Source organism: Arachis duranensis, chromosome 6, assembly GCF_000817695.3.
Source record: "Arachis duranensis cultivar V14167 chromosome 6, aradu.V14167.gnm2.J7QH, whole genome shotgun sequence".
Lineage (NCBI taxonomy): Eukaryota > Viridiplantae > Streptophyta > Magnoliopsida > Fabales > Fabaceae > Arachis > Arachis duranensis.
In genome coordinates, this window is record NC_029777.3 from 91175194 (window position 1) to 91201287 (window position 26094).

Consider the following 26094-nt stretch of genomic DNA (forward strand, 5'->3'; position numbering starts at 1 on the left):
GTTAGTAACTGATTTTGATGACTAATTTTAGTGTATAAATAATAATTTTATTTTTTTAGATAGAAATAGAAATAATAAACAATTAAATTGTAAAACCATAATTAACAAATCAATTGATAATATGTAAGAATTGTTAAAGAGAGCACTAGTATTTCTATTTGAAGCTTGCTACACATACAAGCCTTTTTGGCTTACAAGATATACAAGTTGGTCTAAGTCCAAGAAAAAATACGCGCACCACTCCTTTAAAATCGAGCGTCCAACGTACGCGTTCATTATGCCGCACTCTTCCTCTTCTTCCTCAATCAAAACGCAAACCATCAAGATTCAAGTGATATTCGAAACAAAAGACACGTTCCAACTCCTCGCGAAGAGTATAAGAAATCAAAAAGAAAATATACAAATCTCTATCAAAAATCACCAGAAAAAATGAAGAAACATTATTTAAGGTATTGTTTTACTGTTCTTCTAGGTTTTTTTTCTAGATTGTCTCCGTCATGTGCCTTATCATTAACCAGCAAAATATTAAAAGATTTCAAGAAGAAATATACTGTCTCCCCCATGTTTTGGGTGTATTTATTAAACCCTTTGGATGTATTTCTGTAATCCTTTGGGTGTATTTCTATAACCGTTTGGATGTATTTTTGTAATCCTTTCTGTAATCGTTTAGGTGTATTTCTGTAATCATTTGGGAGTATTTCTGTAATCGTTTGAGTGTATTTCTGTAATTGTTTGGATGTATTTCTGAAGTTCCATTATCTTCAAAATAATTTCAAAACTTGATTTCAAAAACATGAAAATCGAAAAAAAACGAAGGAAGAAGGAGATCTAACAAATTTAGCAAGAAATTTGAAAAAAGAAACGAAATCTTTTGAAAAATAGAAGTTATATATTTGTGCGTTAATTGATTTGAATTGATTTAAAAGTCTGTTAAAGAGGCACGTAACATAAGCAGCACATTTAGTGGGTTTCGTTTTCTTCATATTTGTAAAATTTGTAAGCGTAAAACACTTGTATGTAGAGATTAATTTTTTTCTATTTTAGTGGGAATAAAAATAGATGAGGCCAAAGCAATTTAAAAAAAAATAGTATTATTGATATATAAATAATAAATAGAGAATACACAGATAACTAGATCGATACATTTAGTAAAAATGTGGTTAAATGTATTAACAATTTGTTACACTTGTAACAAGTCGTGGTAACTAATATATGAAATAACACATATATTTATATATAAATATTTAATAACTAATTTAATAACTTTAATTTTTTATGGATAAATAATATTTTTATATTTTTTAAGTATGCTTACAAAAAATAATTGGATCATAAATTGACTTTTAAATCGTATATATTTTTTTCATATTTAATATACTTCATCAAAAACAGAATAATAGTTTATGTTGGTAATAACTTTTTTTTCTTTTGAAAATCATTTAATTGAAAATAAAAAAATTTTTTGGGAGTCACAATGAGACTGATTTTTTTAAATATAAAAAAGGTCGGTGTGTTTTTATTTAAAATGAGTTAATCAAGTGTAATTATATGCGGATGAACACTGCAGGAGGAGCAGGCTAAACATAAAGGTGGTGTGTATGGCCATCATGTAGGACACATGCTTCAATACGCAGGAGGCATGTTATAACATGCAGGTTGGATGTTGTCCATGTATAACGTGGTAATTGGATGCTAATCAACATGTGTTGTCTATAAATATGAAGTTTGTTACCATTTTATTAGATTGAGAGGAGAATTATTTTAGTGTATTGGTGTTGTAATGGATAGTAGAATAAATATATCGGTGCATTACAACGGTGAGAAACTGAGAATATAAGAAACATACAGGAGGGTGTGAGCTTTGTGTGTAAGAATTTATTTTCATTTGTTATTCTATGCACTGTGATGTCTGCAGAGCTACAATACAGTCTCTGTCAAAACATAAAGAGTGATATCTTAAAGAGAGTGAGCAATATTCTATACAGAAATCTTGTTATCGCATTTGGCAGGCTAATATAGTTTGATACTATGCCCATTGTTGACGAAGCAAGTATGCAACATATGTTTCATATTCATCAACAAACTCAGATGCAACAGCAAAAGATTGAGTTGTATGTTGAGTTTGAATATATAGTTGCAAAGAAATATGATAGAGTTGAAGTATACAAAGGAATGAACAGTGACAACAAAGAGGAGTTTGAGGCTAACTATGAAGCCGGTGACGAGAACGATGATGGTGACAAGGCAGGTGAGGCAATCATGCAAAATACAGTGGTTCAACACACAGTCAATCAATCCTTCGATGTTCCACATTTTACGCAGAGTTTGGATCTTGACGCCATGGATGCACCAAAATTTCCTAAATATACGAACATATGTACGTGAGTGAGTAATATATTTTTGATGGATTGATGAGTGACCATTTGCTTTTTTCTATAGGTGTTGTTGTTCCTAAGGACGATGAGTTTAGGATCGGGATGGAATACCGTTTTAGACAGTTAGTGGTCGCGACAATTAGGAGGAGTTACACTATCTTTAGAGGAGTCGATAATACTATGTATGAGTTCGAACCACAGACGTTCTATGCGAAATGCAAAATATATGGCTGTAGGTGCGATTGGCTTATCCGAGTCAGCTTGATTTAGAATAAAGATTATTGGGAGATAAGAAGATACAACAAGAGGCACACATGCACCATAAGAATGATTTCACAAGATCATTTCAAGTTGGACTCAGACACAGTTGCGGAGGCTATAAGGCCATTGGTTGGTTGGCAAAGCAAAAGTCCATTGAAAAAATATTCGGTGGTTGGAAAGAATCTTACTAAACTCTGCCAATGTGGTATACGGTAATGGTTCAGAAGATGTCCGGATCAGTTGTCCATATATAACGAGACTGAATATGTGAATGGTGTCAGCATATTGCATCTCAATTTTAAACATCACATCAGAAATTTACACATCCACTCCCGCACACAACTATATAGGTTCCTATATTCCATTAAATAAATTAAATTCATGTCTTGAACCTGGATGTAGCTATACTCATATAGAGGCCAACAAATAAATTATTTGTGTCAGGCCACCATATGCAATTCGTAATACTTTAATTTTTTGGGTTCAAAAAACTTACATTAACCATAAATAATGTCCAATAAAAAAATAAACCTTAATCAAAGTAGACCATTATAATAGCTCAGCTGATATTACTTTTTAATTTTAAAAAAATTGTGCTTGTGTGCTGAGAATGCATCCAGCCATGAGTTAATAAGCGACTTGTTGAACCGTAAGTCTCTTGTGAATGATGTTGCATGCTCCAGGAAAGAGAACAAAGATGCCTCTACAAAACGAGAAGCTAGTGTCGCTGATGAGCGGATAATTTATACGCTTTTTGGCATTGTTTTTAGGTAGTTTTTAGTATGATCTAGTTACTTTTAGGGATGTTTTCATTATTTTTTATGCTAAATTCACATTTCTGGACTTTACTATGAGTTTGTGTGTTTTTCTGTGATTTCAAGTATTTTCTGGCTGAAATTGAGGGACCTGAGCAAAACTCTGATAAAAGGCTGACAAAGGACTGCTGATGCTGTTAGAATCTGACCTCCATGCACTCGAAATGGATTTTTTGGAGCTATGGAACTCAAAATGGCGCGTTCTCAATGGCGTTGGAAAGTAGACATCCAGAGCTTTCCAGAAATATATAATAGTCCATACTTTATCCAAGATTTGATGACGTAAACTGGCGCTCAACGCCAGTTCCATGCTGCATTCTGGAGTCAAACGCCAGAAACACGTCACGAACCAGAGTTGAACGCCAAAAACACGTTACAACTTGGCGTTCAACTCCAAGATAAGTCTCAGCTTGTGTAAAGATCAAGCTCAGCCCAAACACACACCAAGTGGGCCCCAGAAGTGGATTTATACATCAATTACTTAGTTCTGTAAACCCTAGTAGCTAGTTTAGTATAAATAGGATAGTTTACTATTGTATTAGACATCCTGGATCCCTGGATTGTATTTTTGATCCTGTGATCACATTTTGGGGGCTGGCCTCTCGGCTATGCCTGGACCTTCATCACTTATGTATTTTCAACGGTGGAGTTTCTACACACCATAGATTAAGGGTGTGGAGCTCTGCTGTACCTCGAGTTTCAATGCAAGTACTTCTATTTTCTATTCAATTCGACTTATTCTTATTCTAAGATATTCGTTGTACTTCAACATGATGAATGTGATAATCCATGACACTCATCATCATTCTCACCTATGAACGCACGTGACTAACAACCACTTCTGTTCTACCTTAGACCGGGCGCATATCTCTTGGATTCCTTAATCAGAATTTTCGTGGTATAAGCTAGAATTGATGGCGGCATTCATGGGAGTCCGGAAAGTCTAACCTTGTCTGTGGTATTCCGAGTAGGATTCCGGGATTGAATGACTGTGACGAGCTTCAAACTCGCGATTGCTGGGCATAATGACAAACGCAAAAGAATCAAGGGATTCTATTCCAACATGATCGAGAACCGACAGATGATTAGCTGTGCTGTGACAGAGCATTTGGACCATTTTCACTGAGAGGATGGGATGTAGCCATTAACAACGGTGATGCCCTACATACAGCTTGCCATAGAAAGGAGTGATAAAGATTGGATAAAAACAGCAGGAAAGCAGAGATTCAGAAGGAACACAGGACCTCCATACACCTATCTGAAATTCCTACTATTGAATTATATGAGTAACTATTTACTATTTTATTCCTTCGCGTATACTATAATTTCTTAATACAGTTAAATCCGCCTGACTGGGATTTACAAGATGACCATAGCTTGCTTCATACCAACAATCTCTGTGGGATCGACCCTTACTCACGTAAGGTATTACTTGGATGACCCAGTACACTTGCTGGTTAGTTGTGCGGAGTTGTGACAAAGTGTGATTCACGTTTGAGAGTGCTACCAAGTTTTTGATGCCATTGTTGATGATCACAATTTCGTGCACCAGTCGCAAAGAAAAATGTCCCTCTCTTTCAATTTTCCTGATAAGTCCCATCATGATACAGGTGAGCAAATTAGGTTTAAGTATACACGTCAATTATTATATAGCTCTAGGTACACTGGGTAAAAAAAAGACAAATTAAATAACTTTAATTTGTAACAGATGGTTAATATCACTTTTCAGGTGGATCAATTGTTACGGATGAGAATCTCTAATTCAAGTCTTTCTATGTTCTAGTTTCTAACATATGCTATTTGCTAGTTAATAAAATTGTAAATGTCTAACTCTCAACTAGACTATACATAGAGTAATAGTCTACATGTCCTATATTGGTAACCAAATAAATCTATAAATCAGCATCCTCTTCTCAAGTTTCGATCACATCAGTGTTGGATTCTTCTAAATCACCGTCCCTTGTCAACAAAATACCTTTAACGTCACACTTAGACAACCTAGTCAAACTTAGTTGGAGAGAAAGTTCGACCTCACAGTGTTCATTGTCTTCACCCATGTCAAACAAATCTCTTGACTTCACATGGACCATGACACTCCATTCCTTATCAACTTCATCTTCCACATAGTATACAAGGCGAGCATCGGATGCAAGAATGTACGACTCATCATCTTTATGATCATCTGTTTGAATCGGATTACTGAAGTTGATACAGATGTGACCCAAAATGTCTTGCTTTATGCCTCTGCCAAATTTAGTGTTTGCCCATAGGCACCTGAACAAGACTACAATAAATTGTCCAATATAATTTAGTTCAGTGATATCCACCAATCTTCCACAATACGAGACGCCACCAACAGCAACATTACTGTTATGAGTACTTGCATAACTTCTAGTATCAAGTGACATATACCCAACTATTTTGGGTTCTCATCCCATCTTCTCACGACAGGGTTCTAAACTTAAATTCATTGACGTTGTATGCCTTCAAGAGCCTAGCCTGAATATTGGGGCCACATGCGAGCCACTACAATTCTCTTGAGTGCCTGGTGCTTTCCAATGGTAACTAACAGGGAACAATTACACATTTTCTCAGTTCAGATACAGAAAACAAGATACTACCAAATATGTAAACTGATCAGGCATATGAAACTTTTACCTCATGCCTGAACCACTAAGGAAATTCTTTGTGGACAACCTTGTCAATGTGAGATTGGAATCTTGTTTTACTTCGTAGCCTTCTTTTTGTGCTCATAAAATCTCTAAGTATATCACGAGGATTTAATGTCAAAATATAAAAAAATGCCTTTGGTCATGTCATAAACCACTAGAACAACTACACTTACTTTGAGAAATTTTCTATAGCCGTGCAATTGACCAATATGTGACAATGTGCTCGAAATCTATCTTTCGATGTAAGATTAAAAAATACCGTAGCCCCGATCTCCCTGCCAATCAGTGGGAACATCTTGCCACTTTGTTAGTCACATCTTCGCTCGGTCAATCATCAACACGCATTGGTCGATTGATCATACTCTCAACATTATCCAAGTATCTTGAACAAAATGTGAGAATCTCATCAGTTATGTAGCCCTCTGCAATTGAGCCTTCTGGTTGGACCCTATTACGCACGTATTGCTAGAGTCGACATAAGTGTCTTTATAATAGTAGGATATGTGTGTTAGTATCATAAGGCAATCAGAATATTAGCAATGTAAAATTAATCGCATAGTTACCTTTCAATTGGGTACATCCACCGATAATGCACTGGGCCCCTAAGGCGTACCTCTTCGACCAGATGTAGGGTTAAGTGTACCATGACTGTGAAGAAAGATGGTAGAAAAATTATCTCCATGTGACAAAGAGTGAGGACCACATGATTCTGAAGGAGAGAAAATTGTTGAGGGTCTATGGGTTTACTGCATAATTGTCGAAAAAATGAGAAATCTGCCAAGACGATTGACACTGGGGGAGGCAATACATTCTTTGATGTAATTGGTATTAGATGTTTCATTAGAATGTGATAGTCATGACTTTTCAAGCCGGATAACTTTCGCTATGGTAAGTCAACACAGCGAGAAATGTTACTCAAGTGACCATCAAGAAAGACCACATTCTTGATAGTCCTAAGAAAGACGTCCTTCTGTGAAGGCAACATGGAGAAGATCCCAGTGGGATACTTTTCATCTTTCTATGGCCAGAGTTCATGCCTGATTCCCATAAGTTGGAGGTCTTTTCGAACTTTAAGATGGTCCTTAGATTTATCACTATTATTCAGTATGGTGTAAACTACGTTGTCGCACACATTCTTTTCTATGTGCATCACGTCAAGGTTGTGACGCAATAAATTATTCTCCCAATATGGAAGTTCAAAGAATATACTCCTCTTTTTCCAAGGAGACTCATTTTGCACTATAGCTTGTTGTTTGCGTGCTCTTTTCCCAGCAACCGCTTGCACCTTGCCTGACTTGACATGTACATTCTCTAACTGTCTGAAAATATCTCCACCAGATAACTTGATAGGGAGACTTCTATCCTCTATCTTTCCATCAAATCTAACCCGGTCCTGCTTAAATCTATGGCCTTGAATCAAAAAGTACCAATGACCCATGAAACACCATTTCTGACTGCAGGTGAGTCGGTTAGTCTCAGCATCCAAGGTGCACATAGGACAAGCTCTGCCATCATACGTATTTCACCCAGATAAATTGCCCAAGCCTAGAAAATTGCTGATTGTCGACAATAATGCAGCATACATCTTGAATGTTTTCTTCTCATTAGCGTCGTACGCCTCAACACCACCCCACAGCTGCTTCAACTCTTCTATCAAGGATTGTAGATAGATATCTATGTCATTCTCATGTATTTTGGGACCGGAAATAATCATAGAGAGCATAAAAGAGCTAGGTTTCATACAATCCCAGGAAGGTAAGTTGTACAAGATAAGAATCACGGGCCAAATTGAGTACCTTGAGCTGAGGTTTCTAAAACGATTAAAGCCATCGCTAGCTAATGCTAAGTGAACGCTGCACGGATCATTTCTGAAGTCAGTATATCTTCTATCAAATGCCTTCCATGCCTCACCCTCCATTGGATGCCTCAAAAAACCATCAGAGTTAGGACCTTTCTTATGTCACAACATGTTAACAGAAGTGTTATTAGACATGAACAACCGATGCAGTCGTCGAACAAAGGGAAAGTAACGAAGAATCTTCGCCGCCTATGGTTTCCCATTCTTTTTAACAACCACATTGATCCTGGCAACGGAATTTCTCTTAGTTTTTTGCTTCCATCTCAGTGTCCCACATCGCTTGCACCTAGACAGGTTTTGATCGCTGCCCTGATATAGCATGCAGTCATACGGTATAACCTCACCAAGAAAGACAGCTTCGAGAATTTTGAGCATCCCGGATACAACTCCTGCTCTCCATCTTCAAGCAGGTCATGAAAATTACGGGCCTCGCGACTAAGTTCGTTGTACATATACAGTAACTCTTCGACATCCCCCCCGAAATGTTTGTTGCTTGAGTCTTTATCATCGGCAACCAGTCCGGGGAAGTTGAATGCATCGTGGACCATGTCACGCATTGGATCTCTAAGGTTTCTACACGGTTCACCTTCCTGTCTATCACTAGAGCTCTTTCCTACGGTCTCTCACCGTGATGTAACCAAAAGGTATAGTTAGGGGGAAAAGGTTTCATTAGCAGATAATCGTAGGCATCCTCTCTATTTTGGAAAAGATGGAACCCGCACGAAGGACATGGATAGTGTATCATTCCATCGGAGGCTGCACTAGTGAATGCGAAGTCCAGAAATATGTTTAAGTCTGTCTTATATTCTTAACTATCTCGTGGCTTTGAGATCCAACTCTTATCTATATCTAATTTAATGAAATTATACAAAAAAAGTAAAGAAACAATTCATAAAGTCATACAAATAGATAAAATTTAACCAAATTTTGGGTTATGTGTCGAAAGAAATAATTATAGTTTACCATAATAATGTAATGGGAGAGTAATAATAGATTTAAATTCAATATTATTAGTAATCCCATAAAGAGTGAGAGAATAACTTAATAAGGAATTAGAAACAAAGTTACTTGCACCTCGGATAATATAGAGCATACGAATTGTATTGAGAAGGTTACTTACTCATTGCAAAATTCTACTGTTTCTAAAAAATTACTGGAAGAAAGAATTTCTGGTTTGAAAGCCAAAAATAAAAAAGGAAAGAAAAGCTTCCTTAAGAAAAAAGAGGAATAAAAGTTAGAGTTAAAAAGTATAAAAAACAAAAATATAAGTAAACAATCATAGTAGACAAAAAGAATAGAATCATATCAAATTCTTTCTCTGTAAGCAAACCATTTTTTATTGCTTGGTTTGCTAAAAAGAATATGTGAAATATTCCCATGTACCTAGCTAGCTACTTATAAGAATGAGGTATGTATGTGTATTCTAATTAGGAGTTGGCAAAAGCAAAAGCTCTCTGTCGTTGGTAAAATAATAGGACCATTTATATCTTACTCATCTTAGAACCTTAAAAACAAAACACTCCAACATTGATTTATGAACAAAAAAGGTTCTCGATATTTCCTAGAACAATAATGAGAACCCCCACTTGTTAACATGGTCTTTATCATGAAAACAATAGATAACATAAAAAGGCAAAAATAATAATATAAAATAACTTTATATTTCAAATGAAATTATGAGTAAGAGCTTACTGGAAACATAGAATCAGCAATGCAAAAGGAGCTGGCTAAGTGGCTATCATCTATGATCTATGTATGTATGACTTTGAAGTTTGAAGGAAAGAGTTTATGCAGAAAAATGATTGCTTAAGAAGCCCAAAACAAAAAAGCAACAACAACGAACAGAAAGCCTGTGATTCTATTTCTTTCGTGAGTGATATGGCTTCAAAATGCTTTGGTGGGTATTTTTAAAAGGTTGTAAAACTTCAAAAGTAAGCCGTGTCTCTGTGTTTGTGATCAAAACTTCATTTCTAAGACTTATGCACAAAAATTACAAAAGTTAGAACAAAAAAATGTCACAGTTACTATGTATCTATGTTTTCTAGCATAGGGACAATATTGTGGTAACAAAGAAAGTAACACACAATTAGTTTTATATACTACTCCACATTAGGCAAATATACACATTCACCACCTTACTTGTTTATTTTTTACACATTAGGCAAAGTTTACTCTTTTAATAGTAATTGATTATTTTACAAATAAAGTACTCTAGGAAGATTGTGCTACTGCTACAAGACATGCATCAACAAAGTAAATTAATCTTGTCCTCATGTTTTAATCCCAGCCACAATAGCATTTACAAAGACATCCCGAAACAAATGCTATAGCTACCGCAGCATGGCCCTACTAAATAGTTGCAAATGGCCATATATACATATAAATTGTTAATGTAAGTAATCATTGCAATATATTCTAGAATCAGATTAAAGAACTAAAGAAAATATATATTTCTTACACTCATGAATGAGACAATGGAAGCAATATATCAATAAGGTTAAGCTCAAACTCTTGTACTTGTACGTTAGGAGGGGTGTTGTAAAGCTTTTAAGGACTATATATTTAGGCGTTTTAAATTTATATCAGTACTATCTAGCATTTATAATATTCTACATTGCAAGACTTAAAATGCTACATAAACATGCTTCTATCTACATGATCAATTGATTTTCCAAAAAAGTTAAAAATTAAAAAATAAATATAAAAGAGAAGATAAAGGTGGCACAGTGCACTAGAGTCCTATTAAGACATGATAAAGATGCAACATGAGCTATGAAGTCTCACATTCTTAAACAAAAACAAAAAACGGTGTAAAATAAAACTAACCTTGTAAATTAATACAAAAGAAAAGTGTAAAATAAACCTAACCTCGTAATGTCTTCGAGAAATGGATTAATTGAGTAGGTTACGACAACTAATCTACATTCACTGAAAAATGAATAAGGATATAGGTATAACTAAATCACGTGACATGACATATAATAAGATACATCGGACTGATCATTTGGACCCTTGCCCATTTAGAATTGAACAAAGCCTTTTTGCCTTGCATATTTGCATGAAATTTTGAATTTTTGGTAAATAATTATTTGAGATTTAATCAATTAAAGCAGATAAAGGAGAACTTAAATCCTAAGAAAAAAAAAGTATAACTTAAAAATTGCAATACTCAACATAATTATTTAGAATAATGAGAATACTAACTTTGGCAATGCTTTTGACCTATGACTATATCTTATTTGCATGCAAGGAGACATTTTAGACCTCATGTTTATCACAAATTCCTATAATGCTGAGAGGTAGGTTCTACTTTCAATTCTTCTCTTGTAACTTTACAAATTAGCATTGGCAAGAATCATGGTTTAGCAAATCATTTTCAATACTGGATGGTGCATCACATGCCTTTTGGTAGGTTTCACAAGAACTGCATTAGTGATATTGTATAAGAAACACTTCTTCAAAGCTGAACAAATGATATAAGGAGTATCTGGGGTCTTATTATTAGGTAGCGTTTGGTAAAAAGATAGAGACGGAAAGACTGAGATTGAGAGACAGAGATTGAAATAAATCTCAGTATTCTGTTTGGTGTAAAGTGGGAGACAGAAATTAAAACAAGAATAAAACTCTAATTTAATTTGCACAAAGAGTAAAATTAGAATTAATTAATTGAAATGAGGATATTTTAAGTATAAAATGTTATTAAAGTTTCAATCTCCATCTCTAAAAATTTTAGTCTCTTATATCCCTACTTTTTAGAAGAACTGAAATAATGAAATTTTGGGGAAAGAGACAGAAATTTTAGTACCAATCTTTGAACCAACAAACATAATACTGAATCTCAGTCTCTCAGTCTCTGTCTCAGTACCTCAAAACAAACGCTACCTTAAGGAATTTGACTCATTTCTGGCATATAGTAATTACAAGTTTAATCAGTGGATGTTACACTACTATTATTATAAAGTATAAACACAAAAACAGTTCACTGATCTTTTCATCATTACCAATTCAATATTCAAGTAAATGCAATCGTGACCAAATTCTGCAGTACTACTGTATTTACTTGTGCTTTTGTTCTTTAAGTTTTAAATTTAAACATCATTTTAACATTGAATAGTAAGAAAAATAACTCATCAATTCAACATTTTTTAGCCCTCCAATCATTTTATCAGTTCTGAATTTATTTAGAAAATCAGATTTTAAGATGTTTGTGTGGCTAATTTTCTTTGTGTTTCTTTTTTTCAGCTGCTTTTAAAAAGTCAAAACAATATTCACTGAAGTGTTAATGCTTTTGCATGTTAGATCTTCATTTAGTTAATATTATATAGACTCAAGTCTCATGGTCATGTAAATGGAGTCTTCAAAGATAGGGGCTTCATTGCTTTATAAAGTTATCACACTAAGGAATTAACATGTATATTAGTTCTTTCATTAACTGGCATCATCCATAAATTAAGAAAAAATCAAAAGAAAACAAAATTACCAGACAAATGGAGATTTTGATAATCGAATCTAATTTAGCAAGGTAATCAAATTTTCTATCCAATCTTTCTGTGTATTGTTGCATCCAAACATATTGCAGAAACAATCCTTGATATTTTAAAATTATTATTAACATATAATAATGTTGTTTCCACAAGTCAATCAGGAATTCATAACATCTTTAGTATGAATTCAAATTAAAGAAAGCTGATTCAACCCCAAATTGGAAAAGGTAAAGGCGGTAGCAATAAATAATATACACGCACCAAATAGAAAAGATCCAGAATGGAGGTGCAGCGCGTTGCAGTGGCAACTCTTCAAGCGGACACCACTGTGTCTTGCAGACGATGGGAAATCGTCGGTAAAGATTTTTACAAAAATAAGCGCGTTGTAAGTATAATTCTAAACCGACAATTAAACTCCAATCAAATTTAATTTGTTTGTCACTTAAGCAAACCCAATCAAATTAACCGAAGTATTAAATCTCGGGTCGTCTCTCAAGGAATTGCAGGAAAGTATTTTTACTATTGGTTATAGAAAAGTATCTTTTTGAATTTTTGAAATAAGGAACAAGAAAATAAAATGACAAGAAATTAGATTAATAACTAAGAAAACTCTTAATTAGGATTGAGAATTAGAAGTCATGTCCTCGTTATCGTCATTAATTGTGATGGTAATTGTATTTCGCTTTCACTTAGTTAACTTCTACAATGAAGGTAAATCAAGTAAGCAAAATCAACTTAGGTTCACAAGTCCTAATCAAAGACTAGATTTAGTGAAGTCTAAGCCAATCAGCTATTTTCAATCATCCTTTAACAAAAGAATTTGATAATTCTATAGTCTCAACTAATCAATCCAAGTCAAGAATATAAAAAACTAATTTAAAATCAAACCAAACATTTTATCAAACATTTGGAAGGCATAACATAAAAACATATAAGAGTAACAAGGAATATTAAATTTAACAACCAATTGCAAGCATCAATAATACAAATTAAAGAAAGAAACAATAACCATATAAAATATAAATTGCATTAATATGGAAATTGAATCTAACATCAAACATTCATAAATTAAATTGGCAACATAAATTAATCAACAAGGAAAATAAATAAACTAGAATGCTAGAACAAATAAAAGTAGAAGAGAAATTAAATTGAAATAAGATAGAATTCAAAATTTAAGAAGAACTAAAGCTAAAAATCCTAAAATCTAGAGAGAAGAGAGAGCATCTCTCTCTAGAGAACTACATCTAAAACCTAATGTGTGAATAATAAATTTTCGTCTTCCTGATTCTCCCACTCTGCAGCCTCTAATTTGTGTTTTCGGGCTTGAAACTGGGCCAAAACCAGCCCAAAAATCACCCCAGCGTTTTTTGATATTTTCGTAATAATTTATAAAATTATTTATTTCAATAAATAAAAAATTTATTTAAATAAAAAATCCTGATAAGTTCTTAATAATAAATAAAAAATAATAAAGACAAAAATATTAGTTAAAAATAGAGTAAATAAAATAAAAGAAAAATAGTGTATTTTATGGATTTCAATTGTTTACTAAGTCTTTTCTTTACTTTTCTTTTTGATACTAATTTTTTTAAAAAAAAGTTGTATAGATAATTTATATATATATTTTTTACTTTTTGATAAAAATAATTAAAAATAAGTAATTTTTGTTATTTAAAAAGAATAAATATGAGTGGACTACTTTTTAATTACTTAATTTAGTATTTTTATTATAAGATTTTTTTTATCTTTAAATTTTTGAAAAATTTAAGGAACTTAGGATACGAAATTTAAAATTAAAAAATAATTTAAAAAATTAATTGACTAAAAAATTGGCTTTAATTAAATTTTAAAGAAAAAAATTAGTACAATTTCTATTTTTCCTTCACTCCTTGTCTGCATTTTTTTTCTTTTTTTACACTATATTTAGTTTGATAGAAAATGAATAAAAAAAATAAATATAAAAAAATAAATAAAAAATAATATTTTTCTTTGTTTGATTATAAAAGAAAAAAAAAATTTTTTGTGTGTAAATTTCACTACAAAAATTTTTTTTCCATCACAAACAAAAAAATAAAAAAAAACTATATTTTTGTATTTTCTATACTATCTAATCAAACATAAATAAAAATATTTATATTTTATTTTATAATAAAAATATTAATATAATTTTATACTATTATAATTTTTTTATTTTTTTTTATTCAAACAATTTTTTATTTATTTTCTTATCATCTATTTTTTATTCACAAAAGTAATTCAACTTTTTCTTTCTTCTCCCTCTTCTTTCCAACATCCACACAAAGTGTTAGTGGTTCGTACTTCGTACACCAAGTCACTCACTAAGAAGGTACAATTACAACACATCACTTCAAACTTCGCCAAACACCACCACCACCACCAGTTTGGCCCGCATTGCTCCAAATTCTCTACATTTTCTCTCTCTCTCTCTCTCTCTCTCTCTCTCTCTCTCTCCACAAGGGGAGACGGACCGCCATGGACGCCGCATCGACGCTCGTCTCCTGCCGAATCGATTCCTTCCCTCGCCGTCGCTCACTCTCACACCACCACCATTCGCCATCATGGAGCAGTAAGCTCCGTCCGCTTCGCCTCCACTCCAACCGTGTTTTCGTCGTCTCCGCGGAGGCTAAACAGAATATAACCGCTCAATCAACCACCATCAACGATTCGTCGTCCAGGTCTCCTCCACTGAGCAGTGCAGTCAATGGTTCGTCATCTAGGTTTACTTCGACTGGCAGCACCGTCAACGGCGGATCAAAGGTGACACTTTTGATTTTCGTTTTTGTTTTTATTAATGTTTCCGTTTCTGTTTTCTTTTTTTTTTCTGAAGATTTTGTCAGAGAAATAGTGAGATAAAGAACTTTGGATTGAAATCAGGATTTTTAGGGGAAAAAAGTTGAAAATAGTGAAAATAATAACTAAAATTCTGTTTTCTGTTTTATCTCTTCCTTAACAAAATACTGAAAGTAGAAAAATACTAAAAATGAAATAATTTTTTCGTTTTTGTTATTTAGTTCACAAAACCATGAAATCATGAACCAAGAGAAGTAATGCAGGAAATAAAAACATGAAAGCATGATTCAGTTATCTTTCTTTTTGCATGTCTTTTATTTCGATTGTTTGTTGAGTTGATGGAACACGTGAGTTAACGACTTTGAGTGTGTGGGTTTTGTTGGATGGCAGAGAATTGGAGATGTTTCAAAGGAGATAAAGCGAATGAGAGCACAAATGGAAGAAGACGAACAGTTAGCGACTCTGATGAGAGGCCTTCGTGGACAGAACCTGAAGGACTCGTTGTTTGCTGCGGATGATGTTGAGCTACGTCTTGTTGAGGTGTTCAAAATTATCTGAATCTTATAGTATTTTATTTTATTATTATTTAAAATTTAGTGAACTTGTTTGTGATTACTAGTTGACAGCAGTTACGGATTTATGGTGCATTAACATTAATACATTAATACATTAGCATCAAACTGATATGTATTTGCTTTAAAAATTGTTTTATGATATATTTGGAGTTTATCTCTATGTTGGCTGTCATTCCTTTATGCTCATTTTCATTTTAGTGTTTAATTTTTCCGTTTTTCCTTTTTGGATAAAGTGTGTGCCTTTTGTTTTTTATAAACGAGTATCAGATTCGATTGTAATTGGAACTTTGTATTCTGTATTGGTGTAGGTGGATGAAAGTAGTGAGTTTTTGCCTTTAGTGTATGATCCCCCAAGTATTTCTGCATATTGGGGAAAACGTCCACGTGCTGTTGCTACGCGCATTGTGCAGTTACTTTCTGTTGCTGGAGGTTTCCTTTCGCGCATTGCTTCGGATGTGATTAAGAAGAAGGTTAAGGAGGTAATTCCTTAATATCCAGAAAGGCTTCATAGCTTACTCTTTATTCCAGAGTGTTTTATTCCACTCTCTCTTATTTTCTTTTATGTTTAGTTTTTTAAATAATAAAAACTAAGAAGTGTTCGCTTTTATGAAATGACTGAATGAGTTATTTTATAATTATTTTAACTTCATACAAAAGTAGTTTACTAGTTGGTACTGTAGAACCTAGGGCTTGAACATGTATCTCTGTGTGGGTATACGTGTCGCTTTCCATATATTCCTATCTACTTTTTACAATGCAACTTTTGAGTTTACATTGTGAATTTGTGATTATTCATTTTTGCTCTTTCCAATTTTCTATAACCAGAACGAAGTTGCTAGAGCAATTGAATTGCGTGAAATTGTTACATCTTTGGGTCCAGCGTACATAAAACTTGGGCAAGCGTTGAGCATTAGACCTGATATACTATCACCTGTAGCAATGACAGAACTGCAGAAACTTTGTGATAAAGTAAGCTTATTGCTCTCGCTCCCTTTGCTTTATTTCACCATTCTGCATAATCCATCTCTATGCGAGTCTGAGAAAAGTTCATAATTTGATATGCAGACAAGTGTGATTTATTGATTAATATATGTTTTTTCTCCATATACATAGTGTTCATTTTTCAATTTTGTTCAATATAAAAGCAAAATTTAATGTGGTCCATGTACATGCAATTGTTTATTAGTAATTCTTGTTGTGTGGTGCTGCTTTGAAGTTTTCAGCTTGGCATGAAGCTACTGTAAAGTGTTGGGACCAAATTAAAATTAGTGTTGGGTTCAAAATAAATAAATTTGGTCTTTCCCTGTAAGTGACACTCATTTTTTCTTAGTTGCTCCTTATATCTCACAATAAAGAAGTTTCACATTATCACAAATAGGAATCAAAATTATATTTCCTATTTATTTTAGAAAAATGAAACAGTTGCGCTGGTTGCATCTAATATTTATGTTCTATTTTCATAAGCAGTTTACTGGGCCGTTTTCTTTGTCTAAATTTGAATCATGATCCAACATACAAGAACTAATTTAGAAATTGTAAATAGTGAAAATTATTAGCAGTTACACAATGACATTATGATTTCTAATACTGAATTATTCCTTTTGCTAAGGTTTGTTTTCTTTTTTGATGGGGTTGTGGGGGAATTCTGTAAATGTCAAGGTTCCTTCATTTCCAGATGATATAGCTATGGCTCTAATTGAGGAGGAGCTTGGTCAACCATGGCAAAATATCTATTCTGAACTATCAACATCTCCCATTGCTGCTGGTAGCTCTCCAGACAACCAATTAGCTATAGTAATTTCATTGTAGAAAAAGTATAGTCTCTCTTTGCTAGTATTTTAAGTTCATTTATCAGGAGGTATTAATTCTTTTGTTAAATCTTTGCAGCTTCTCTTGGACAGGTATATAAGGGCCGCCTAAAGGAAAACGGGGACTTGGTGGCTGTTAAAGTACAAAGACCTTTTGTTCTTGAGACAGTCACAATTGATTTATTCATTATTAGGAAGCTAGGTTTGGCTCTTCGAAAGTTTCCACAGGTAAGTTTAATTATTGTGAGGAGAGACTTGAAGTTGTATTTGTCAATTGGAATTGAATTAATTTGAACATTTAAATAGTGATGTTGGCAATGCAAGCTAATTGCTTATTACAAATGTCCTCCATACCCAAAATAAACTTTTTTATAAGGACCAAAACCAAAACACGGGTATTTTATAGAGAACAAAAATTATATTTAAGCCTTTATTTTATTATTTTGTACATTATAGGTCTCAATAGACGTTGTTGGGTTGGTTGATGAGTGGGCTGCTCGATTCTTTGAAGAGCTAGACTATGTGAATGAAGGTGAAAATGGAAATCGTTTTGCTGAAATGATGAGGAAAGACCTACCACAGGTACGGATGATTACTTGAAGTTAATTTTCGCCCACTCTATATTTTCCCCTTGTGTTTTATATATTAAAGAAAAATGAATTGCATATAAAACATGGTTGGTATTTCCACAATCTAAGTTTGGTTATGATTCAAGTATGATATATTGGTAAATCAGATGGTTGAATGAGAGGTAACCAGTCTTTTTTAATACAACAATTATCCTAGCTCATGAGACAAGATTGTCTCACGGAATGTAACACACTGCAGACCAAATGAAGTTTTATAGGTCCCCAAGGACCAAGTAACACCCACTGAAACAACAAAAGCAAGGGGAATAAATATATTTAGAAGACAATGCATTAGATTAATATGACTTGAAGACTGAATAAAAGAAACCCTTCCTGCCATCTAAGTTTCTAGTAAGTTTCTTACACTAGGGAAGAAACTTAAAGTTGTCTCCCAGAATGAAACCAAAGAGTACAAGGAGGTTATTTAAAATCTTAACTTTCCGTTCTAGTAAAATATGAATGCATGTACTACAGAGTTTTGCTTTTATTTCCAAGTGAAATTGTGCAATTAACTAAAAATTAAAAATGATAAAATAGCTATAAGAAAAGCATCCATGTGTATGCTTGATGGGGAGAATATTTAATTATTTCCTATGTTTTCCTAGAGATGTTTGAACTGTTTATGGATATGAAATGTGGATATGGCTATACATGCATACATGGTGGAATGCTGTAGTGGGTAGATGATTCTTTTGGAGTTTTAGTCTGTTATTGTTTTCTCTGTGTATAGTCTGCCATCTGAATTGAAGTTGTATTTTATGTGGTGGCATAAAAGTTAACGATAGAAAGTAAGGCTGGGTTTTATCATATATCATAATAAATTCATAATGTGATTTTATTTGAGGATGTAATCCAAAACACTACCCTAATCACCAAAGCCCTAGATAGTGGATACATATATGCCTAACAAATGGGTGATCAAACTGAGAATGTAAGGTTAGATTTTTAGTTCATTAAGTCAAGATTTTTTGTAACTAAGATATTTTGGTACATTGTTTATATGTAGAATGTTTTCGTCAATATTTATTTATGTATAATGTTTCATAAATTTGAAGAAACACAATAAACGTGCCTATCTTCATAACAGGCTTGTCAAAAGTTTTACATATGTGGGAGTTCTATCCGAATACTTTTTACATGAATGGTCACTAGATCTCGGCTACTTCTTCTGATAGTTCTAGTTTCAGGTTGTGATACCAAGAACCTACAATAAATATACATCAAGGAGGGTTCTTACTACAGAGTGGATTGACGGAGAGAAGTTGTCACAAAGCACTGAAAGCGATGTTGGAGAGCTAGTTAATGTTGGAGTCATCTGTTATCTAAAGCAGGTAGTTTCACTTTTTTTTTTTATCTTTTTGGTTTAAAAAGAATTATAGAATGTTTTATTTTATTGCTTTCGATGTCAATTCCAATCATCTTGTTTTATCTTTGAACCCTTCACTGAAAATAAAATATTTAATGTAAAAATTATGCATTAATGAACATGTGATTGTATAATAAAATGATGATGAAAATGTATGTGGTATAGTATTAGAAGAATTCTTCTAGGAATCATTGATGTAAGTAATTACTACATATTTATATCTTCATTTTTATTTTATTTCAGCTGCTTGATACTGGATTTTTTCATGCTGATCCACACCCGGGAAATTTGATCCGCACTCCAGATGGAAAGCTCGCTATACTTGACTTTGGTAAGAATTTTTTTTTTGGGTATCTGAATATTGTATAGTTGTAGATTATTTTTCTCATAAGATACCAATATTATAGACATAGGTGTGGCTTTTACTTTATGAAATATATGTTGAAAATGTGAACTAATTTGGCTTTAAGAACCACCAGCGCAACAAGGCCTTGTTCCACACTAGGAGAGATTGACTACATGGATCAAACAATGCCATTATGTCTTGTCATGAATTATTTATAAACTAAACATATTTATGCTTAATTCTCTTTGATAAGCTCATTATGGAGTTAAATTTCTCATATTACTGTTGCAGAACCAATTCTCCTCAGACCTCCATGTTATAGGACACTATGTTATCATTTGATTTACGTAACTAATTCAAGATGGAATAGTGACAATAGTATTTTTCCGTATCATACATATTAATATTTTTTTTTTTTGGGAGAAAGGGGGATGGTCGATGTTCTTGTTAAGGGTATGTTTGGGTGGGGAGGTAAGTGGAGCCACTAATGTGTTAATGAAGCTTTCTTTTCTTAATCATAGCTTTTTTTGGTTTCTCACCTGAATATTATAGCTATGATGTAATTGGAATAATTTTTAAACGTGTATCTCTTTTTCCATGGTTCATTATATTGTCTTAATCCTTCACGCTACTCTTTATATATGCAAGTAGATGTTTCAATATGTGAATCATTGTGGTAAATGATCAAATTATTTTCTTGTACCTAGGGCTTGTTACAAAATTGACTGATGATCAAAAGTATGGAATGATTGAAGCAATTTCTCATCTCATCCATCGGGATTACCCAGCTATAGTTAAAGACTTTGTTAAACTCGGTTTCATTCCTGATGGCGTCAATTTGGAGCCAATCTTGCCAGTTTTAGCCAAGGTCTTCGATCAGGCCTTAGAAGGTGGAGGAGCAAAGAACATCAATTTTCAAGAGCTTGCATCAGATTTGGCTCAGATTACCTTTGATTATCCATTTAGGATACCCCCATACTTTGCCCTGATAATTAGGGCTATTGGGGTGCTAGAGGGGATTGCCTTAGTAGGAAATTCGGATTTTGCCATTGTTGATGAGGCCTACCCTTATATTGCTCAGGTATAATCTTCTGCTTAGTGACTGTTTTGAAATAAAGGGTGGATATCTTTTCCATTTGCATGTGTCCTAGTTCTAGAGCACGCACAAATTTCGAGTGGAGCACATTGAAGGAATGATTATGTTAATATTATGGAATTCATCGAATTTTATTTTGTTACAACCATCATGCATGGAAGTTATTTACTGAAACAAAATTGGAATTTGACAGTTTAGTTCATAGCTTTGAATGCTAAACCAATAGGATTTTCTGTTACTGGTGACCTAGCTTGTCCTATTGCTACACCAGATTCTTCTGATTAATCTATACTGATGTCCATCGTTTCATTGATAGAGGCTCCTTACGGATGAATCCCCTCGGCTAAGGAATGCTTTACGTTATACTATATATGGTAAATCTGGAGTTTTTGATGCTGAAAGATTTATTGATGTCATGCAAGCCTTTGAGAATTTTATTACTGCTGCCAAAAGTGGAGGTGGAGAGAGTCTGAATGGGGAAATGGCTGAACTTGGGGTGCTTACTAGTCAATCACAGTTTCTCTTGCCCGGTTTCCAGTCTGCAATTCCTCAATCGCAGCAGCCACTGCAAACAAGGGCTGCTTTGGCCTTTTTGCTGTCTGATAGGGGAAACTTTTTCCGAGAATTTCTTCTGGATGAGGTACTCTCTCTATAAAGCTTTTGTTATAACTTCTATCTTATAACTTCTTATAACTTCAAATGACTTTTTAAGATGCAAATTGATTTAATTATTCTTTGCATTTTAGAGCCAAGTACCAAATATCCCTTCCTATCTCGACCATGTTTGTTAAACAAGTACGCTAAATGGCGTGATATACAAATTACTTGAAATTAATAGTATTGGATGTATTAAGTTGTTGCATATCTTTGTATAACTGGCGGAAATCAAGGGAGCTAAATGGTAGAAATCATCCGACGATTTTGCGGATAGGTTTCATGTTATTTCTCTATGCTTAAAAGATATTTCTTCTAGGGAAGAAATAATTATTTCCAAACATATGATTCCTTAGGCCATTTGATAAATGAATTCAAAACAAATGAAACTAGATTATTAATAGGCTCGTTAACTTTTAGCAAAGGTCAGCTAACCCGTCGTATATCAATGTCTTACCAAGCCTCTTGTGGTCTTTCAGTATGTAACAAGTTTTAGATTAGTAATGACAAGGGTCCATCTGGTGCCCAGTTGCCTCATTATAATTTTCATCAGGGGAACGAACCTCTGTTGTTTAAATAGATACAGTTTCTATCCAAAATTTAATAAAAAAGAAAAATAAAATACCAATTACATGGATAGTTACTTGGAAAAAGGGGCATGTTAGAATATGTGTGAATAAATGAGTTATGATATTATATCCTTATAGGATCCGTTACGATACGGTAGTTAATTGTGTATATCCTGTGATTATTATGTATTGAATCCCCTTTCTCTCATCTCACATTAAACAGGACAAAATGTCAACACTTGAATGCATTGAATCAGTAAATATTTCAAAATATATAATTTGATTTTGCCAAGCTTATGCTTGCTTAGTTAAATCTAATTAGCATTTTAATTGATGATGACAAATTTATGTTTAATGAAACATTAGCAGGGCTCTTAATCCCTGGATGTAATCTCGTGTAGTCATAACTATCTATTATAATATATAAAAGGAGAGACCAAAGTAGTGCTTAAGAAGCTAATGATACCAAAGATTTTACATTTTCTATGAATTTGCCATGTCAACGCTAAACTTAGTTTGTTGCAACATAGAGAAAAGAATCTATCTATATAGTCACATTTAAAATATCATAGTAAAAAGCATTTATGCAACTAACCTATCATCAATTTTATAATTTCTCACATTAATTTCTTCAATTATATTATAGAAGATATTAGTTCATATCAAAGGTCTAAATTCTGATATTGCATGTTCTATTTGTTGAGTAAATTTTATATATATATGAAAATTATATGAAAGAAGAAATCAAAGTAGTACTAAAGTAAGCAAATGATACTTAAGCTTTATGTAACCAACCTATCATCAATTTCATAATTTCTCACATTAAATTCTTCAGATAAGAGGAAACCAACAAATGTTTAAATAGTTGACCTGAAACTCTGCAAATAGCTGAACTTGAAAATGAGATAAAAATAATTAGTTATGACTTTATTTTTTATTATGCTTGAAATGTTTTATTGATGTTCCTCTCCTCCTGCTCAATTTGATTTGTCATTGTTAGACCCTTTTCTGTAACTTTATTCTGGTTCATTGGCTGCAATGCATCCAGATGATTGATTTTTGCTTGGCAGTGGCTAGTGTTGAATAACATCCCTTATACATAATAAATACTTGATAGGAGTCAAGTAGCCAACTTGGATCATCAATTCCTCTTACCCTGAAATAAAAGAGGCTTCTTGTTGTCCAAAAGGCTTATATAGTGTTTTCATCTCATTTACATTTATTTTTCATATCATACTGTTTTTTAGGTGATTCATTGCATATTGTTTGTCAGTGCCATGATGAACTATTTGCTATATTTTGTGAAATTTGTCATATTTATGGGTAGTTTGAATCAGTGCTACTTTCTGACTTCTGTGCATTTGGTGATCCACGTTATTGCCTGTGAATGCAGATTGTCAAAGGCATTGATGCACTTACAAGAGAACAACTCGTAAGAATAATATCCCCACTTGGATTTCAGAATGCGGCCCCGGTTTTCAGTATGGTACCTACCATTGGACCCTTTAAGACGACAGCACTTATACCCACCATAACCGAAGAGGATGAAGTCATACTGAATAATGTCCAGAAAGTGGTGGAGTTCTTGACTGCTGGAAGCTCACTATCAAGGACGTCTGGTCAGGTAATGAATAATGAATTTCACTATCGAGAACTTTGTTGTGAGCCTTTCTCTTTTTCTCTCTTAATAGACAAGTATATTGTTTTTCAAAAATGTTATCAACACTATAAATCTGCCACCAAATAAGTCATTACGTATTTGTGTATATTTAGGGTCCATTCACATTTTTCTAACAGTGATTTTGACCAAAATAATCAAACTTCTCACCGGAAAAATCAACTTTTATGTAGCTGAATATTCAAACTTCTTTCGTAATAGCATAATCAAACTTTTTATGAACACTAATCAGCAACCATTATACTTTTATACTTTTTATTCATATGTTGATTATGAATATAAATCTACTTAATTATATTATTTATTAAATTTGATTATAAATATGAATATGTAGTCATTTCGTATTCTTATGTATTCCTATACGGGTGGGTGGATGGCTAATTGATGGTTGATTTTGTTTATAGATAGCATTGATTTTTCCCTCAACTAAAAATGGTCCAAAGCATGTTTAGAGCTTGGATTACCAATTGAATGCGCCCATATTCCATTATGATGAATCACAATCTAAATCAATTATGTAGTTTTTTAGATGATTGGTTTTACCCCTAACCAAGACTTCATAATTGATTATGGGTCCAAAATCAATTATATGACACACAATTTTTCACTTTTCCAATTTTAGTTATTGATTATGGGTGTCAATATATTTAAAAAAGAAAATTATCAAATAGATTTAGTTACCAATTCGGTACTTGAAAGTTTCGGACACTGACAAAAAGGTTCCTGAAAGATGTTATTGATAAAATAGCCCCTGAATGATTTGAAAATGCGACAAAAATAACTAATAAATATTATATTTTTTATAAGTGATTAAAAAAAACTTCCGTATTTGGCAAACGATTTATCCATTTGATCCGAATTTTTGCGGCAACATTTGAATAAATATGTAGAAGATGCACAAAATTCGGAGCGAAAAAGTTTGATCTTTAGATTTTTGTTTTTATTTTTCAAAAGAAAAGGTCATTCACAATAAACTGTTTTTAAAAAAATTCACTTAACACATAAAATTACCAAATTTTAAGGATGAAAAGATTTTATTTTTCTAATAAGATCTGCAAAACATTACATCAAAATCTGATTCTAAAGTCGTTTTTTAGAATATATATTGAATTTCTAGGTTTTTGTCGTGTTCTTTCGGGAACTTATCATTAGTATCTTTTGGGGTTATTTTTGTCAGTGTAGTAAACTTTCGGATACCATTTTGATAGTTTACTCTTGTTAAATATAAATCACTTTACTTCAAAATCAATTCTCAAAAAGTTAAATGAAACAATTTTTTTTTTCTCTTTTGGTGTCTAACACAATCTGACAATCAATTTAATTATTCATTGTGTTTTTTGTTTTGGGGGAATGGCAACAGGTACTCAATGTCCCTCAGATTATCCAAGACCTGCTCCCTGTGTTGCCCGGCATCTCGGCTAAAGTGCTTCCTGAAATTGTTAGCAGATTATCTTCTCGGGTATTAGCACGAGTGATACGTGATTCCTTTTTGTAAGAGAACTCTATCAACCTCACCTTAAGGCCCCACAATTGTGTATATTATGACAGAATGTACAAACAACTATACGTGTCTATAAGTAACCCAATATTTCATATATCTCTTGCTCTTGGTTGCTGAAAGCTATTTGTAAGACACTCACCAAATCTTCTATACTGAATCATTTTTAATATATAGATAGGGGAAGCATCCCACGTAGTTCTCATGATAGAAATCATAGAATGATATGCTGCAAGATTTATTACTCAGTGTATCGAAGTACCCACAACTAGAATCAAAATTTGAAAAGGTACTATCCATCTGTAATTATTCGTTTGTATCTTCTATTCTGTATCATATTGTACTCCTTCATTAGTGAAAACTGGAAAGTGTATTTCATTTCTAGCTGCATAGGTGTCGATGATAAATTAGCTTTTCAATCACTTTTAGACTTGTAAATCTAATATCGTATTGCAGTTGAATTTATTTAAATGGATTAATAATTTTGGAGCTGCTAAATAATATCCAAATTCAAAAATGCTAAGTATATATCAAAATTAGTTGTCATGTATTTGTGTATAAGTATATGTGTAATTAAATTTATTTTAAATATATAT

At 33.0% G+C, this 26094-nt stretch overlaps 2 protein-coding genes across 2 annotated transcripts in view; both read left to right on the forward strand.

The window, feature by feature from the left end:
* The window catches only part of LOC107494578 (pentatricopeptide repeat-containing protein At4g36680, mitochondrial), a 5128-nt gene extending 3545 nt beyond the window's left edge, over positions 1 to 1583 (forward strand). The window contains exon 2 of the mRNA XM_052262731.1: positions 1568 to 1583. The gene's annotated coding sequence lies outside the window, so the exon portion shown is untranslated. The remainder of the gene's footprint in view (positions 1 to 1567) is intronic.
* A 13224-nt stretch (positions 1584 to 14807) lies between these two features.
* On the forward strand, positions 14808 to 25859 carry LOC107494565 (uncharacterized). Its single transcript, XM_016115610.3, has 13 exons — positions 14808 to 15246; positions 15670 to 15819; positions 16163 to 16333; positions 16680 to 16823; positions 17514 to 17619; positions 17742 to 17890; positions 18119 to 18244; positions 19479 to 19622; positions 19901 to 19988; positions 20711 to 21084; positions 21416 to 21739; positions 23716 to 23946; positions 25361 to 25859. The coding sequence occupies exons 1-13, from the start codon at positions 14962 to 14964 to the stop codon at positions 25493 to 25495; spliced, it is 2427 nt and encodes an 808-aa protein (XP_015971096.1). The 5' UTR covers positions 14808 to 14961; the 3' UTR covers positions 25496 to 25859.
* Positions 25860 to 26094: the final 235 nt, after the last annotated feature.

What these genes read in the sequence shown, in the direction of transcription:
- LOC107494565 (XM_016115610.3), top strand. Translation starts at nt 14,962, where the DNA reads ATGGACGCCGCATCGACGCTCGTCTCCTGCCGAATCGATTCCTTCCCT. An exon ending in TTAAGAAGAAGGTTAAGGAG is followed by an intron (nt 16,334 to 16,679) that starts GTAATTCCTTAA and finishes TTCTATAACCAG; the next exon opens with AACGAAGTTGCTAGAGCAAT. An exon ending in TCATCTGTTATCTAAAGCAG is followed by an intron (nt 19,623 to 19,900) that starts GTAGTTTCACTT and finishes ATTTTATTTCAG; the next exon opens with CTGCTTGATACTGGATTTTT.